At 40.0% G+C, this 17,103-nt stretch overlaps 1 protein-coding gene across 8 annotated transcripts in view; it reads right to left on the bottom strand.

Annotated features, from left to right (window-relative positions):
* CABIN1 (calcineurin binding protein 1) overlaps positions 1-17,103 on the bottom strand; it is a 202,353-nt gene that overhangs the window by 10,510 nt on the left and 174,740 nt on the right. For all 8 annotated transcript variants that reach the window (XM_019539123.1, XM_019539126.1, XM_019539124.1 and 5 more), the window contains exon 34: positions 4,429-4,708. In XM_019539123.1, coding sequence (XP_019394668.1) covers positions 4,429-4,708 — 280 coding nt within the window. The remainder of the gene's footprint in view (positions 1-4,428; positions 4,709-17,103) is intronic.

Genomic DNA, 17,103 nt, shown 5'->3' with positions numbered 1-17,103 from the left:
GCATCATATGTCAGTCTTTCAAGGGTTCAGCTGTTATCAGGTTGTGCATCAGTTGAACAACTCAGCCACGCCGTGGAATACTGTAAGTCAGTGCTAACAGAATCTGATGCAAGTGATATAGAATTAGGTGTCCTCTAAGTTGGCGTGTCCATTTTAGTCCATGTTTGTTTCACAATCTCCCCTTAGTGCAATATAGAAATATGAACTGAACAAAACGGGGTGATACAGAATCCCTTTGACAACTCTGGAGGTGGAATAATAGTTGTCCATATGGCAGCTCTCTACATGGCGATTACACTCCTCTGACATAGGTCTCATATGCCCTGTTGCATATTTCTTCCCCACATCAGGGATCCAATGCCGTGTCATATTAATATATGGTATTAATTTATGTCCAGGACCTGCCATTCTAAAGTGTCCTTTACGCTGAGCTTCTGCTGAGGTCATTATTCCTGCCAGCTCTCTCTTATGCCAAGTCAACCTTAGCACCAGTTTTTTCTCCACATCTCACTTTTCTGACATTCTCACACAACCCAAGCAACCTTCATGAACCTTCACTGGATATGTATTTAAGCAAGCGGGCCACAGAACTTGTTTCTCAACTTGTTCCATTGCTTCTAGGTAGGACAAACCCTCAAGATCAGAATAGAATAGATACACAAAATTCCTGTTGCAATACAGAAAGAAACAACTTACAATTTTCTAGTTTTAGCAGTTATGTCACAGCCAATAAGCATTTGCTTTGTATGCAAGTAGAAGGGTCATCATGTTTAGAAGGAATGACCAAGGCAAGCTGCAATAACTCCATGTATCTGGAAGTGATGGACTGAAAATTTTGGAACATTCACAACACAAAAGTACCATCACCTTAATAATAATAGCTAAATTAGAGATGAAAGTAATGTAACTGATGAAGCAGGTAATTAAATCTCAAAGTCCTCTTTGCATTCTGCTTTAGTCTCCTCAGGGGGATCCTATTCTCTTCCATGTACTGGAGCATTTTCCATGCAAAGTGAGAGAGAGAAGAACAGAACGTGGTGGATTCTACTGCACATGGTAGAACGTGCAGGTGCGGGCAGTGGGAACAAGGCTCGTCAAAAAACCCTCACAAAGAGCAGACTTTACCAGGTAACATTTTAACCGTCAAGGTGTTTTTTACACCGACACTGAAATGGACATTAATTTAGTCCATTTCTCTCATTTTATGTGTTGTCATAATGGAATACTGGTTTCAAGCAACATCATTTACCTTTGAGTAATTCCAGTGGTGAAGAATCTTTTCTTGCTATCCTGCATTTTCCAGCCCAGACTGGGGCCAGAGTTTTCCTGCCCACTCCCTGTAGCAATCAATCATCACTAGATTAAGGAATGGAAAGGGAGTTTTTTTTTGTTTTGTTTTGTTTTTTTTTTTAGATGAGGGGTGGGGAAGGCATTTTAGAGGGAATACACACACACACACACACAGAAGATTTTCAGAGATTAGAACAGTACAGCTACTGGAATGGTGTGACAGTGCTGGAGAGAGATATCCAAGTTGTCTTAATTTTACAGTTCCCCAGGGTCAATTTTACACTGAGCTAAAGAGGCTGGCAGCCCAAGTGCATTTATGCTTAAAAGCAGGAAGTTTCCCTACTGTAATTATCACCATTACCACCTTGTTGTTGGACTTCATCATGCTGTAGTTTCTATATTGGTTGTTGTACACCAGATCCAAAAATCTCATTAACATGTTTACACAGGGAATGACTGGCAGAGAACCAAAACTGCTTGGAAAACCATTCTGTAATCCCTCTCTCATTGAAGTCATGGAGAATTACAGCTGTTTATCTTTGACACTGAATCCTCAAAGATGAGCAAATAGGGAAGGGGTAAGGAAAATGATAATTAAGAAGGAATGCAAAAAGGAACAAACTGAAAAAGATTACTTGGAAAATAAGGCATGAGAGAGTTTATATAGGAAGAGAACTAATGGAGGAAAGGGGGAGGGAGGATAAAAACTTGGATTTAAAAAGAAATTAGAGGTAGGGTGAAAAGGGAGGAGGAGAAAGAAGAAAACAGCAAAGGACACTGATGTAACTGGTGTCTCTCTCAGCTAGAGAAATGACCCGTCAGGTAGGTCTGAGCTCTAGAAAGCCAGAAATGACACATGCACTCAGCACTGAAAATGAGAGCTTTATGAAAAAGCCTCTTGATCTTCACACAGGCAGTTTCAGAGAATAAAATGTTGGCAGCTGAAACTCCCTCCCTCCCACAACCAAGAAGCCCCTAAAAGGTACAGGGAATCAAAAGGTTAAAAAAAAAAATGTTCTAGTCACTGCATGGTGGCCTGGGAAGTTGGGGAGAAGGAAGTGTGTCGGAATTGCTTACAAGTTTTATGTGGAAAGCAATAGCACACAGGAGCTCTAACCTGTATTGTTATTCTTACCTCTCTGCTCAGTGACTGCATAGCAACTGTGAAACATGGAGGTTTAATTTTTTTCCTCCTTCAGGTATAGACCTAAATTATTGCCTATTGAAAAATCCTACAAAGACATTCCATAATACTATGTAATACCATTCCTGAACTTTATGGGCAACAAAAATCTGACTTTAACACCTCCCCCCCACCACACACGGATGCATAGGGTCTCTCCATGGATCTGTGAAGAAGGGAAGCAAGGTGATTATAACGCGACTATTAGTGGCAGATGTTAAATTTCAATTTCATCCTGTACTCCGACAGATTAGCTTATTGGAAAAATTGATTTGTCCCTTGTTTCCTCTTTGCTGCTGATGCATTCAGGAGATTATGTGCATTTAGCTGCTAAGGCTGATTACATAACTAAGAAATCATGTACAGAAGGTAGTATGCATAAACTGAACAAAAGATATTAATTTACAGTACAATATTACTTAGACAAAACAGTTTGAAACTTGCCTACAAATATTTGTAGTCATTGTTAATAAGTATGATTCTAATCTCTCAGTACTACCTTTACACTATCCTCAACTGCTGCTTTCTACAGTGCCTAGACATAGAAGAATCCATCTTAACTATAACGTAAGAGTGGTTTGGCTAGGACTCTTAACATTAGCCAAGTAAAGCTTGTTTTTCCTGATACACAATAGAACTTAAATCATTTCTGAAAAAAGCATTATATGCTCAAGTAATGCAGGCTCTCTCACCCTCTTTAAATCATTTTACCCATATAGTCCCCAGTGTCTTTGCCCACCAGCTTTGCCATGGATGGCCAACAGGAAGGGAAAAATAAAAAAAGTGAGAAAGCACATTAAATTCCCTCCTTAATCTTGACCATCTGTGTAGGACCAAGTATACAAGATAATACCCAAGAAATTATATACGCATTTCACATCTTTAAAATTTCTTACCTGACCTCTGCTCAGTCAGTCAACTGCACTAACACGCCAGCAACCTTAGCCTTTTTATTTTTTTTAGCACAACTGCCATATTTATAGTTAACATATTTATAGTTAACATGGGTCATCTCAACTAAGAGCACCATTTGCAGGGGGCAAGACACGAAAAATAGTATTAATAGTATTTTATGAAGCTAAATACCTTAGAGCTTCTTTCTGAAATAGTGATTCTCAACCAAAGTGCCATGGCACCCTAGGGTGCCATGAGATCAAATGCAAGGAGATAAGTAGATAAAGGCAGGCTCAGGCTCTCCTTGCCTGCCTGCTCCTCCACCCTCACTGCCTGGTCCTTCTGCAAGGAGGTAAGCACTGTAATAAATAAAGTAGTTTTTGAAATAGGGTGTGATTTAATTTGCAAAAGTTATGGAGAGATCTAAGGGGTACTTCTAGTCTAAAAATGGTGAGAACCACTGCTCCAAAACATGGCACAGACATGCCAACATGCAGGAAAATATGTATCAGTAACTTATCAGTTAAGGAGTTTTTTTACCATGTTATACACCTCCAAACACTAAACATGTGGCAGAGCTAGCCAGGTAACAAACTATATCAATCTTATACTTCTGACGTTCTCTTGTATACATTTGACCAGTAATCCAATTCTAACATTTAAAATGTTTAAGCTGTTTAAAAACAACCAAACAAAAACCAGTTCTTATTTCTTTATATCAACCAGTCTGAGAAAAGCAGTGCATTTTAGGTCACTGGGGAGCTGGAAATCCTTTTCCATTAAATATCAGACGTTTTATAAGCAGACAAGGTTCTTTGGGTGAATCTGATATCTTTTATTAGACCAACTTAAATGCTGTTAAATGTGTATGTCCCTTTCAGAACCAAGTTGGGAATTAAGTTTGTGCTTGTGTTCTTTTGAGTGTGGTCCAGACATTCAAAAACAGGGCTGGGAATCAGAACTCTGCTACTGACTCACTATGTGGCCTCAGTCCAAGACAAAGGCAAGGTCAAGAGACAAGGCAAGAAAAAGTGAAGACATTTTCTTTAGAACAGACTTACCACGTGCAAGGTAAGACATGTTGGGAGCAGTCTCTACACTCTGGCTCCGGAGATGCTCAGCGTCTTTATTTGGCTCCTGTGGCTGTGGCACTGATGATAATGCTGAGGAAGAGGAAGCTTGCTTCGGTTTGGAATGCAAGTCATTTAGTCTCAGTAAATTTTCAGAAGTCACAGCATCTGGGTTCACTGAAGTGGCATTCAGTGTTGCTGGAGTTGCTGGGAAGAAACTCTCTTTGCTGTCCTTTGTATGTTTTGGGGTTGTTGGCATTTCTCCTGTGGACTATATTAAAAAAAAAAAAACACAAGACAGACAGTGAAAAGTGTGTTCCAGTCATCTCACATGCTACTTTCTCAATTGGAAAATATAGACAGCATGATGATTTTGTGTACTAGGCAAATAAATAATAAATATGAGCATAAAAACTAATTATAATATAACCTTTCCTTGAACAAATGCATATTAATTTGCTGTACTCTACAGTATATTTAGCAAACTATCACCTTGAGCATTTGCTCATATTCAGATTTAGTTTTATTTAGCAGCTACTCGCACATACACACATGCATGTGCATGTGCATGCGAAGTCCCTCACAGTGTAATTATTTCTGCTCAACCTTTTATCTTTAAACCAAACATGAATTTCAGAAAAGTTCCTAATGTCTATGAAAAGAAAGCAGCTCTGTCAATTAAAAAGACTTATTGGCAAACTCTGAACTTAGGGACAGAAATTACACACACTGGCGTAGGTGATCAAAAACCAGTTCAAATCTGTAATACAACAGAAGTTCAGCGCACATAAACCACTCTCAAAATGTCCAAAACCAGTTTAAGATAAGCTTGGATGGATGTAGTATCAGCCTAACTTGAATCTGGAAGGGATCTGGGACAAATTCAATAAGCTGATTTAATTTAAATCAGTTAGCTCACAGTCCCTCAGCATCCCAGGATGTTTTGCACCTCCCCTGTAATCACTCCCCTCTCAGGGCAGGTGGGCTAGCCGTGACCCAAGTTGTCTGTTTCAACTGAGCAGGGAGGCGTGCTCCAGTACCCCCTGGCTTGGGCCACTGCAGGCACATAGCTGCATTTCTGGAATCAGAAGTGTATGTCTGTTCATTTGCTTATCAGTTCAACATACGCAGCTTAGATTAACCTGTGAAGACTGAACTGATTCAGTCTCAGGCTTTTTGACTGTCTGTACTTACCAAAGAGAACAGACTGTTAGTGGTTTGGGAAACTTATGTCCTTCAAATCTCCAAATTATTAAAAGAAAATACTATGTGATGTGAACAAGAGAGAAAAATAAATTCAAGCAGCACAGGAGAGAAGAATATTTTTGTGAAACAACAAGAGATGCCTATCCCAAGATCAGCAATTGTTGACTGCTGCAGCACAACTGAATAGTGTCAGTATCCAGCTCAGAACATTGGTCTGGATGCTCTCTTGCCTCTGCACCTTTTAATATTAAGAGTAAAACTTCAGTATCAGGAGCTGGGCTCTCATCCAAAAAGCAAAAATCAAGAATGCAATGCACGGCTATTTAATTATACACCCAAGAGGCAGAAGAGTAATTTAAATCTATCAAGGAATTTAAAGACAGACCAAATAAAATGAAAATCATCCTTATAATCCCCTTCAAAGTCACAGATCACACAGCCTTTGTATTCTAACTGGGCATCATTAATTATGTTGCAACAAACTCACTAGATGGAGGCCAAGTTGTTCAACTGTCTCATTAACCCATGGGTAGAGCCTATATAATGGATCAAGAAGAGCTGAGTTTTATTCCAAGGGCTCCATGTTATCCTAGGACTGTGGATCTCTTAGTCTGGTGTGAAAAGCAGCTGAACTCCACTGTCAGACCCCAAAGAGAATCTAGGCTAGCGAATCAATAATACATCTGAAATTCATTAGTGGGAAGCATTATTTATACACTAGACAAAGTGTCTTTTAAACATATTTCTCTACTACTAGCATCTCTATTTCAAGGATCAGACTCAGTGTTTAAGGAATGATTTAAATCTCAACACCAGCATATTAAAAAAGCTATATTTACACAATAATTGCAGTAGTATATCAGACAGAGCTTATTCCACCTCTTCTAGTGACCAATTTCTGATGGTTAGGTAGAAGAAAAAACCCCACGATTTGCTGTTATATAATACTGTAACAGACCAAATTTATACATTCATACCATGCCCCAAATTCTGAAACTGCTCAAATGAGGTCTCTTCACTTAAACAGATGAAAATGTTAGCACAACAGTCAAAGGCATTCAGAGATTGTTAAAAAAATCCCAACTGCATTATTAGTAATAAATAAGGAAAGGAAAGAACAGAATTACAAGATTTGGAGGCACGTAAGAAGACAACAAGGGGAGAGAGAAAACATGAAAAAGGCAGATGGAAGGACAGTCACAGCTGGGGATCAGCATGCAGCCCAAGGACAGGACTCAAAATGCACCAACACCCCAGGCCAAACTGACAGCTAATTAATCCAAAGTCAGTAACACCCATTCATTTTATTGGTGGTCAGAGTCTGTCAGGGCTACCTTGTGAGAATGTGGGCATGCAATGACATGAACAGAAGCATGGTTTTAAATGCATGTGGACCAAAACATATAACAGCAGAAAATATTTAAATATGGCAGCCACTGTCTTGACTAGAACTTGTGCACCATTAACAACTAAGACTCAAATTCCTAACAGATAAGAAAGTGTGGGCCCTTCACTTGAGTGATAATTAATCTTTGCTTGAGGCTTTAGGTAACACATCCAATAATCAGTTCTTATCACAGAGCAATCTTCTGAAATACATCTGCTTGCAGTGCAGGGGTAGAAGTGTATCAGCATATAGTGTTGTCTTGTCCTAGTATTGATCTAATAATTTTATTCACTTTTCTACAAGTTTAACCTTTACTTTAAAAAGTTTCTCATTCTTGCATCTTTCAATTGTAACCTGATGCAGGACTATTTAACTGACTCCGGAGGTACAGACAGATCTCCTTTAAACCAACAAAAACTGGAAATAGAGGTAGTAGTAGAAAACAACTATGATGACTATTTGTTAATGACAATGAGGGCAGGGGACTGTCTTCAAAACAAAGACAAAGCATAAAAAGTATCTTAGCCTTATCATGACATACCTTGCCATTCTGCAGCTTCCTGAGAGAAGCTGAAATCTGCACTGTGCATTTTATTGACTGGGTGGGGCAGGGAGTTTCAGAAAGATCAAAATTAAACAAACAGGAAGATGAAAGAAGCAGAAAGCACAATACTGTGAAGGGGGCACTGCTTGCTTTAAAAAGATTTGGTTTTCACTGTCGAGACAAGAATTCTGGCACTTCCATAACAATAACTTATGTCACTTGCACAATGCAGGTTCTCAACAACTATAATATTCATCATGGTTTATGGAGCCACATCTCTTTTTGTGTCATGCAGGTGACTGACCAGGAGCAAAATAGAGTGGTCTATCACATTTTGTCAAACCTTGAAGTCACCAGAGAAATAGTTGCGAGTTCACTGAAACCGCTGAAAGTCTATCAATTTCCATAGCTGGTAACATCCTGGTACAATAAATATCCAAGTACACAAACAAGAATAAAGAGACACTCAGGAGGGAGCCATGAAGAAAACAGTTTTACACAGATCCCCACCCCCCCATATCATCAGGAAAGCATCAATGACATTTTGCATGTGTGATTTACATAACTGTTGTCTTCCTAGGTCTTAAACTACTTTCCCCTTCTCATAGTCCATAGAAAACAGAATTAGTGTCAAGATTCCACATTTATTTCAAGTGGTTTCTGAGAAGAAATATGAGCTATTTTATTGTGGTACAACGAGCCAGTACTTTAAAAGTTTCTTCTCTGTTTTACCATAGGATGTACACTTGTCCATTTTCACCACTGTTTTTAAAATGCAGGTAAAAGACGTTTTACTTTGTTCAGAGGCTTTAAAAAGCCATATGGGTAAGGGCAGCAAAGGGAACGCATCTAAATGTAGAAGCCAGACACATTACAGGGTCAGGTTCTTTTCTCCTGGCAAATTTCAGGTTCAGAAATCACCCAGGTAGGAATGGTCTGGGCTCTACTGTATTATGGTGATAAGGGTGCCAGAAATAGATGCACAGAACTGAAATGGGGGAGGAACACCCTTCCCCCAAAGATACGTCTGTTGGGAACCACTGTTTTCCCCAGTAAAGACAGGACTCCCTTGTGGGCTTCTGAGGACTTAATGAGCTGGTAAACAGAAGGATATGAAGGATTCTTGCTTTTGCCCCATCTCTACCATAAAAGACGCATGGAAAAGCAAGCATATACAGGGGATTAGGATGTTCTGGTAACCTGACTTGTAAATCAAATAACAAATGGGAGGGTGGGAGGAAGAAGTACAATTCTGGTCAGTGCTTACTTGATACATCCCATTGGTTATATTTTTAAATATATCGAATAACACTCAAGTGGTACAGAATCTGTGTAAGAACAAAATTTAAATGAATAAAATGCAGTTATGCAGCTCTGCGGACCTTTTTCTGGGTTATGTACATTTAAGAATCCAAGTCAGACTATTCCTATACTCTTACAGCCATTGGAAAGTTCTTCTCGTTTTTCCCTTGGACTCTGGGGTGCATCTACACGTGCATATTAATACAGCAATAAACATGCAGCAATAAACTTCAGCGAATATCATACCAGAATTTATTGCTCCCAGCTGCTGTATTTACACATGTGCCCAGGACTGCAGCACATTGAGCTGGGTTGGGGCAGGCCTGGCTGGCAAGGGGCTCCAGGGGGCAGCTCTGACCCAGCTCAACAGGTGCAGAGTGGCTGGCTGGCTGGGGCACGAGGGTGCTTCAGTGAAGGGCTAGCCAGCAGGCAGCCCCTGCACTGAAGCACCCTTGTGTCCCAGCAAGCCAGGGGAACGTCTACACATGCACTGCTGCAGACAAAAACTCTACAGCAGGATAGTACTTGTATTTACAAGTACTATCCTGCTGCAGAGTTTATTAGTTTCCCGCGGCCTAATAGGGCCGCACATGTAGACTCCGAGACATTTACTGCGGAGCTAATCAGACAACTCCGCAGTAAACATCTCGTGTAGATGTGCCCTTGAAGTCTTAACCTGCTTCTTTTCCTACAAAAGAATCATTCAATTCCATGGGAAAAGTAAGAGCTATGGATAAGTTGTTCTTATACGTGAAATGGGCACACAAAGCCCGGAAGGGGCAGAAAAGCTGTTACTGGCAGAGTGTACCATTGAGGAAAGGAGCAGAGAATGACAAAAAATTCTTACAGAATATATAATAGGAAAGCGGTTCAGCAACATTTTTTTTTACATTTCTCAGTAAGATAAGCTTTTGTTGCCGCCGCACTGAATTAAGAAATGGAGCGCTGCATTCTGGCTAAGGCAAGAGATCCATAAATATTTACTACCAGGATTATATTTCTAGGTTTTAAGGAAACTGTGAAAAACAAAACAAACAAACAAACAAACAAACAAACAAACAAACTCTCAAGAACCACTACCTATATTCTGGAGTGTAGTGTCTTGCCTCAAAATATAAATGCATGAAACAACTCTGGAGTAAAGATCAGATCTATATCTTCTGACTGCCTACACTGCAAAACAGTTTTTCCAGCAGTGAAAGGATTCCCAACAGATGCTTCTTAATTGTAACAGTTCTTAGCAGCATGGTCAAACTTAATACACTTTTGAGTCTTAAGCCTAAGTAGTTTGGTACTCTGAAATGAGTTCAGCATGGTTTCAGCTTTCCAGTTTCTACACACCATTCACTTTCTGGAACAGTTCCACCTAGAAAACATGGTGTCACAAACACTGGAGGCCATCACACACAATGTTTGATGACATCATATTCTACTGCATTACTACTCCTATTTCTGCTTAGTATTCTGTCAAATTAACACTAAAATCCACTCACATTTTCTTTCCACTTCATTGAAAACTGATGAAACAAACCTTCCTAGAAGATAGTTCCAATATGCAACAGAAGAGGCAATGATTCCTGTAGTATGACTAGACTTGGCAGAAGTCTACTGTTTTTTAAATTTTGGCCGAAATCAATGTTTATTTTTAAGCATTTACTTAGACTTATTGGTTCAAATTTTCAAGACCACACAAAGTTAGGGGTGTTTTTCCATTTTTATCTATTTGGCATGCAACACAGCAGCCACTGCAGGAGCTGGGAGGGGGGCTGGACGGGCAGAGCTGGTAGTGCCTGGGAGTCCAGTGCTGCTGGCTCCTCATTCTGCCCAGGTCCCAGCCAAGCTGGGCTCCACAGAAGTTTGGTCCTTGCCTCAATCACGCATGGGCAGGGCTGGTCTCCATGGGAATTTGGCCCCTGTCCTGGCTGGGACCTGGGCAACCCCCCTCCCAGCACAGTGTACGCACACAGAACCCCCTCTATCCTTACCTCCGTCCCGAATATATTTTTTACGTCTCCTTTATGTTTATTTTGATGGTTATCAACAGAAATATTTTTCCATCAGTCTGTGAGTGTCAGGTGAAATCAAAGTTTATCAATGTCCATCAATAAAAATCAAATCCTAACAAGACTAAATATGATGTACCATATCTTGAATTCAGCTTGTCTTGAGAATAATGCTGATAGAGGGAAAATTTTGGAATGTGGATAGTCCACGTTCCGATAAAAAATGTTAACAAGAAAAACAGAATTATCAGGCCAAGAGGTGAGGTAGTAGGGTGAAAAAACACTTAATAAAAGTAGAAAAAGAAAAAAAAAAGAAAGGCAGAAAGTGACTTTTATTCTTTTCTTTACATTAACGATCGCTTTCAGCAGCAAGCTGAGGGAGCAGAGCTGTTAATTATTTTGAAAGTACACCTCCAGTATAGAGCAAGGGGGAATGCCATGGCAACTGGCAAATGCAATAGCAAGCAAAGCGGTCACCCTTTGGTAGGACTAAGATCATAGAAGAGCTTGTCCTTTTGTCCCCCTTCTCCCACCTCTTTCTTCCTCCTCCTTCTCTCCTGTCGTCCTTCTACTGCATTAATAAGACCTACAGACAACTCAGGAAAAACACTTTCAGCTCTGTAAGCAGTGTCTGACGTCTTGATGTGCAGGAAGAAAGGAAAATAAGGAGAAGAAAATTAGCAGTATGTGGGTGGAACAAAGGGGGAAAAAAACATGAGGCAGAACTAGAGATGATTATTTTCTAATTATTTAATGTTTCACCTATCTCCTCCTATCCCTAGGAAACTGCTTTTACAAAAGAGCTTTTAACAGTTTACTTCACAAATCAGCCGGTAAAACTTGTGGGAACTGGAGAAGAAAAACTGGAGGCCTAAGCCAGTTAGAGAAAGTTACTCACCAGTTTTCTTGCTGAAGAAAAAAGAAACTCTATCAACTTGTGCGACTGGGATGCTGATGTTTTTCCACGACAGAAAGAAAAAAGTATTCCATAGCAGTTTCAGCTTTGCCCATGCACAACAATTTCTTCCGTTCCTCCATTCCAAATAAAACTTAAGTCACTTTGACTATAAAAGTCTAATATAGAGGCTGACTATTGGTCAACTATTGTTATTGCAATTTGAGAATATTAATTTAAACTGGGGCATCTGCAAGTTGGAGCATACTGTAGTTAGGAGCTGCCCATTTCCAGGAACAGGGAAATTAATATTTTCAATTTGGTAAAACAACAACAACAACTCAGTTCTTTTTCCATTATGAACAAGGCTGAAAAGTAGAACAGAATGATACATCTTTGTTATACCATCTTCCTTTAGGAAATATTCATTGTATTTTATTATAGAGAGATCCAAACCTGTTGCACCACTATATGCCATGCTGGTAGTCTTCCAGGAGGTTGGGAAGTCATACCTAATTTCCCCAACTTAGCACAAGCCTTTGGGTTTAGAAAAACATTTACTTGTTTGAACTTCAATGCAGGTTCTTCAAAAAACACAATTTAAAATTAAACTGACGCTGTAAGTTGCTGCAAAGTTTGACAGCCAGGTTTAGAGTAGAGAGAGAAAAGCACTCGGTTTGGCATCTGTGAGTGGGAGAAGGTCATAGACATGTTATTTGGTAGGGACGAATGGTAGACAGAAGGGGATTTTATCGTCTGGGGTGGGTAGAGAGAGTGGGGGGTTTTGGTAACCAAGGCATGAAAAATGCGGAAGGATAGTTGGGAATTTGTTTTTTTGGGTTCTCCAGGTATGGAGCTGGTTGCAGAGCAAGGACTATTTTTGCCCAGGCAGTGATTAATCCCACAGAAATAACCTGACCCTGTCAAGATAGCCTCCCTCATTGTCTTTTCATGGCATTTAGATGATGTACTACACTGTGAACAGTTACTGGGAAATTTTCTGCTGATCTAATGACACAATTTTAACAATGCAGGGGTCCACACTTTCAAGGGTTAGAGCACCAGGACAGACAAGACAGCCAGCTGCATTCTGGGCACACCTGCTTTACAAGGATTTTTTTTTTTGGATGTGCGCAATCTATTTTTATCTCTGCTATTTGCCTCCAACATATTTACCATACTTACATAACTGAAAAAAAAACTCAGTTCTTTTAACAGATACCATTCAGAAAGGTTAGGCAATTTACAATACATGCCCAACTTATGATCGTCATCAAGGAAACTGTGGCATGAAAAGTATATGCAGAGGATGCATTCAATTTCAACTGTGATGAAAAAGATAGTGTTACTATTTAGACAATATATGAAGTACTAATAAGGATCATGGAAAAAAGGCTTTACAAGGCATGCTAATAAAAGCGCCATTTCTAAGACTAGGCCAAGAAAAAAAGAAAAAAAAAAAAATGGTGAGGTATGCACTCTTACTTCTACACATGCAGGAAAAGATGCAATGGGATCTAATGGAAAATCCACACAATTGTGCTTCCTGCCAAGCCACGTGTGTGGCAGGAGGCATGACTGGAATCGTGCGTTACATCCCATTGTACCTTATTGCCAATGCAGGGGGGGCTGTGATCAGCTGATAACTCCCTGCTACACATGCAAATTAAAGCTGGATAGCAACCAGCTATAAAGTCAGTACATATTTTTGAGTTCTAACTTTATAGCTTGTTGGACCTTATGGTACGATAGGTACTTTGCATGTATAGCTGGTCTCAGTTAATTGCTCAATTAACCAGTTAGTTACATAATAACCGTAACATGCAGAGGAGGCCTTAGAGTTTGTCTTAGTGTCCACATGCCTGGAGTTAGTGCAAAACTGCTACAGCCCTGTACATTTATATCCAAGCTTATTTCTGTGGAGAACAGCCCATCAGCATAACATATGTAGGTCTATGGGTCGCATTAAATTAAAAACTTCTTGCTTCAAACAGTCAATGGGATAGAAATTATTTTCTTCCAGTCACAGCTAATTCCACAAACATACTAGCCCTATCCAGCTCCCTCCCACATCCACTAACCACATGTGCATCCAATAACTTAGCTATAATTGGACAACTGGGGAAGTTTGAATTTCAGAAGTGGTCTTGCTGAGAAAGTTCAGTAACAGTTACAGGAAGTTGTCTCAAGTTAATTTACCATGTTTACCTGAATCTAAGATGGCTTCAAATTTAAGATGACCTTCCATTAATTAGTTTCTATATATGAAAAATTATAACATTTATAAATTTTCCATGTATAGACCCTAATTAGTGGAAGGTTGCCCATGTTCATCTCCCCTGCTGTGGCAGGGAGCAAGGAGCAGATCCCTGCCTCTTGCCCTCCCTTGCGCCCATCCCCTCTTTCCCTCCATGCCTACACTCGTCTCCTGCTCACCCTCCACCCCTATACCCATTCCTGACCCCTGCTATCTATCCTTTCATGTCTCCCCTCCATTCCCCCCACCCTTAGCTTGCCTTCTGCTGCAGCTCTGCCTGAGCTCCAGGACGGTCGGCATGAGCAGCAACTGGAAGAAGAAACCAGAGCCAGTGTAGAAGGTAAGGGGAAGAAAGGGGCAGCTGGGGGATGGTGGAAATGGGGGAGGAAGGTCTCCCCCATTTTCCCCCCTCCTCCCCCAAATGAGCCCTCTTGGACCACGGCAGTCCTCAAATCCAAGACAAGCTCTACCTTCCACCCCAAGGCTGACTGGAAAGGGGTAGGGGGGAATCTTCTCTTGGATTCAAGAAAATGTAGCAGATTAAATGCAAAATAATGTCATCAATACATAGCAAGATTAAAATACAGTTTATAGTTCTCAGAGGTAGACTGCTTTCAGAATGCCAGCAAATATCTCCATAATTAAGTTTTCAGATGGACTGAGAGAAGCAGAGAGGAAAACAAACACCTTTCCAACTACCATATGGCTGTGGAGCAAATTTATCATTGGAATGATTTCAATGACTTTAAGAACAAAAAATACTAGGAAACAGACACAGATTTTTTGGGCGATACATTTTATTGAACCAACTCCATAGTTGGGATAGACCAAGTCTAAGTCCGTCCCAACCACAGAATTGGTCTAATAAAAATAAATCACCCCCAAAATCCTTGCCTCTTGCTTATTTCATGGACCAGCACAGCTACATTACTTCAAGATTACCAGAGTAACACCCCAATTTGACTTAGAATGAATGGCCTGGTGAGCTGCATCCAGCCCACCTCCAGTCTATAAGGTGCATATTTAACCTGCCTTTTGACTAATTCTATCTGGCCTGCAGAGCCCATTAAAAAAAAAAATTTAGAAAATTTTATATTTGTCTGCCCCTGGATGCCTGTCATGTGGCCCTCAATGGCTTGCCAAAACTCAGTAAGTAGCCCTCTGCCCAGAATAATTGCCTGCCCCATTACAGACTAACAGAATAATATATAAAATTTTTGTTCTCTCTCTCTCTTTCTCTCTCTCTCTCTCTCTCAGAGAACAAATATTTTCATGAATTCTAACATGGCTAACTACTTCTCTCAACTGAGAATTAGTTAACAACTGGCTGAAAGGTATATGGAAAAGGAGCTTTACCAGCAAAATTTTCTCCAAGGCAACAATGTATGTGGAAAAATGTTGTTAGTCAAAGCTCTAAAACTGCATGAACGTAACAGTATGCTATTGGTACAACTACCATCAAGAAGGATCTCAGACCAATTTCCAGTTATCCCTTGACAAGGATTCCAACATCACTGTGTCATGGCTTTCAGGAAGCTATGTCTTTATAATTAGAGTGCATGTTTCAAATCTTAGAGAGAAGGACAAGATCTTATCTTTCTTTTTTTCCTAACAATACTCTAGGTCAGTGGTTCTCAACCTTTTTAGGATTCAAGGGAACCCTCGGAAAATGCTAGCTTTCAGTTTTCGCTTGTCTTCTATGAAAAAAAAATATAGTAGTTTTTCTGTTGCAAACAACTCCAAAAGACCACAGCAGGTCAGAAAGCTTTTAACATTATGGATACCCATTTGAATTCCCTGAGTTTACCGTGTGGATCATGTTTGCACTTCCAACAGTGCCAATACTGCATGGCACCCAGACCTCTCTTGAAGGAATCTCAAGGCACCCTGATTAAGGATCACTGGTCTACACTTCTTTACCATGGTTTTCTATTATTTATTTTTATGCCTTAAAAAAAGCCTGTAGATGTGAAATGTTTTCACATCAAATAGAAGCATTATTTCCATCAGGCTCCAGTTTTTCTTGGCTTTTTTGCCTTTAAAAATTATCAAGGTCAAGTACTAGAAACAATTATCCTTCATGACAGAATTCAGTTTTTAAAGGGTCCCTTCTATTCAGAGGAAAACTAAAGTCATTAAAACAGAAACAGATCTAATACTAACATTTTACCAGCAAACTTTATTTATATCTTTTCTTTTTCTTACAATCCACCCTGTTCCAAAACAGTATTAGTGTTCTACAGTGGGCAAGATGGGTGGGCAAGTTGCTTGACAGAGCTCAGAAAAATCTATGGCTGAGACTGGAACAGAGTTCTAGTCTCTTCTTTCTTAAAGCTATATATTAGAAGACTGCCTTCTGTATGCTTCCTCTATGAATTTCCTTATTTATTCACTATATTGTGAGAAAGAAGGATCTCTAGAAAAGAGTTCCAACAGTGAACTGCTAGAGAACTATTCATTTGTTTACAAGTGATAAAAATAAAATCCTATCAAAACACTTTTTCAAAATATTTTTGAGTCTTTAAGGGTTTACACATTCATGTTTCTCTCTAAAAACAAGAAGAATAGGAAGCTACATATTTAATTAATATTCTCGTACAATATGTTAATATTCTTGAGTCTGTATTCCTTTATAATGCAGGATTCATTGGTGATGTGTAGAGGGTACACATGTACCCTGAGAAGTGCTGCTGATGCTGCCGGCAGCACCTGTGGGTGGTTGCCCCCCTTGCCGGCTGCCAACACCACTAGCAGCATCCGCAGGTAGTCACTGACTGTTACTGGCCGTTGCTGGCAGCATCAAGTGGTCACTGATCACCCCCCACCCCAACCACTGTAGCCGCCTGCAGGAGCTCCATGCTGCCATGGCCTTGCCACTGCCACCTGCGGGCGGTTGCTGTGCCCCTCCCAGCCTCTGGGGCACACGTCATGCATGGCAGGATTCCTGCAAATGGCAAGGCAGAGATGCACTAATGTTTATACCAAGAAAAAATAATCATTACATAATATGCGATGATAAAACCTGGAGCAACAATTATCATTAGCTTATTTTAAGAAAATGCCAACCAAAAC

This window comes from Crocodylus porosus, unplaced genomic scaffold, assembly GCF_001723895.1.
Source record: "Crocodylus porosus isolate Cpor-Errol unplaced genomic scaffold, CroPor_comp1, whole genome shotgun sequence".
NCBI lineage: Eukaryota > Metazoa > Chordata > Crocodylia > Crocodylidae > Crocodylus > Crocodylus porosus.
This window is presented reverse-complemented; position numbering and strand designations above follow the sequence as displayed.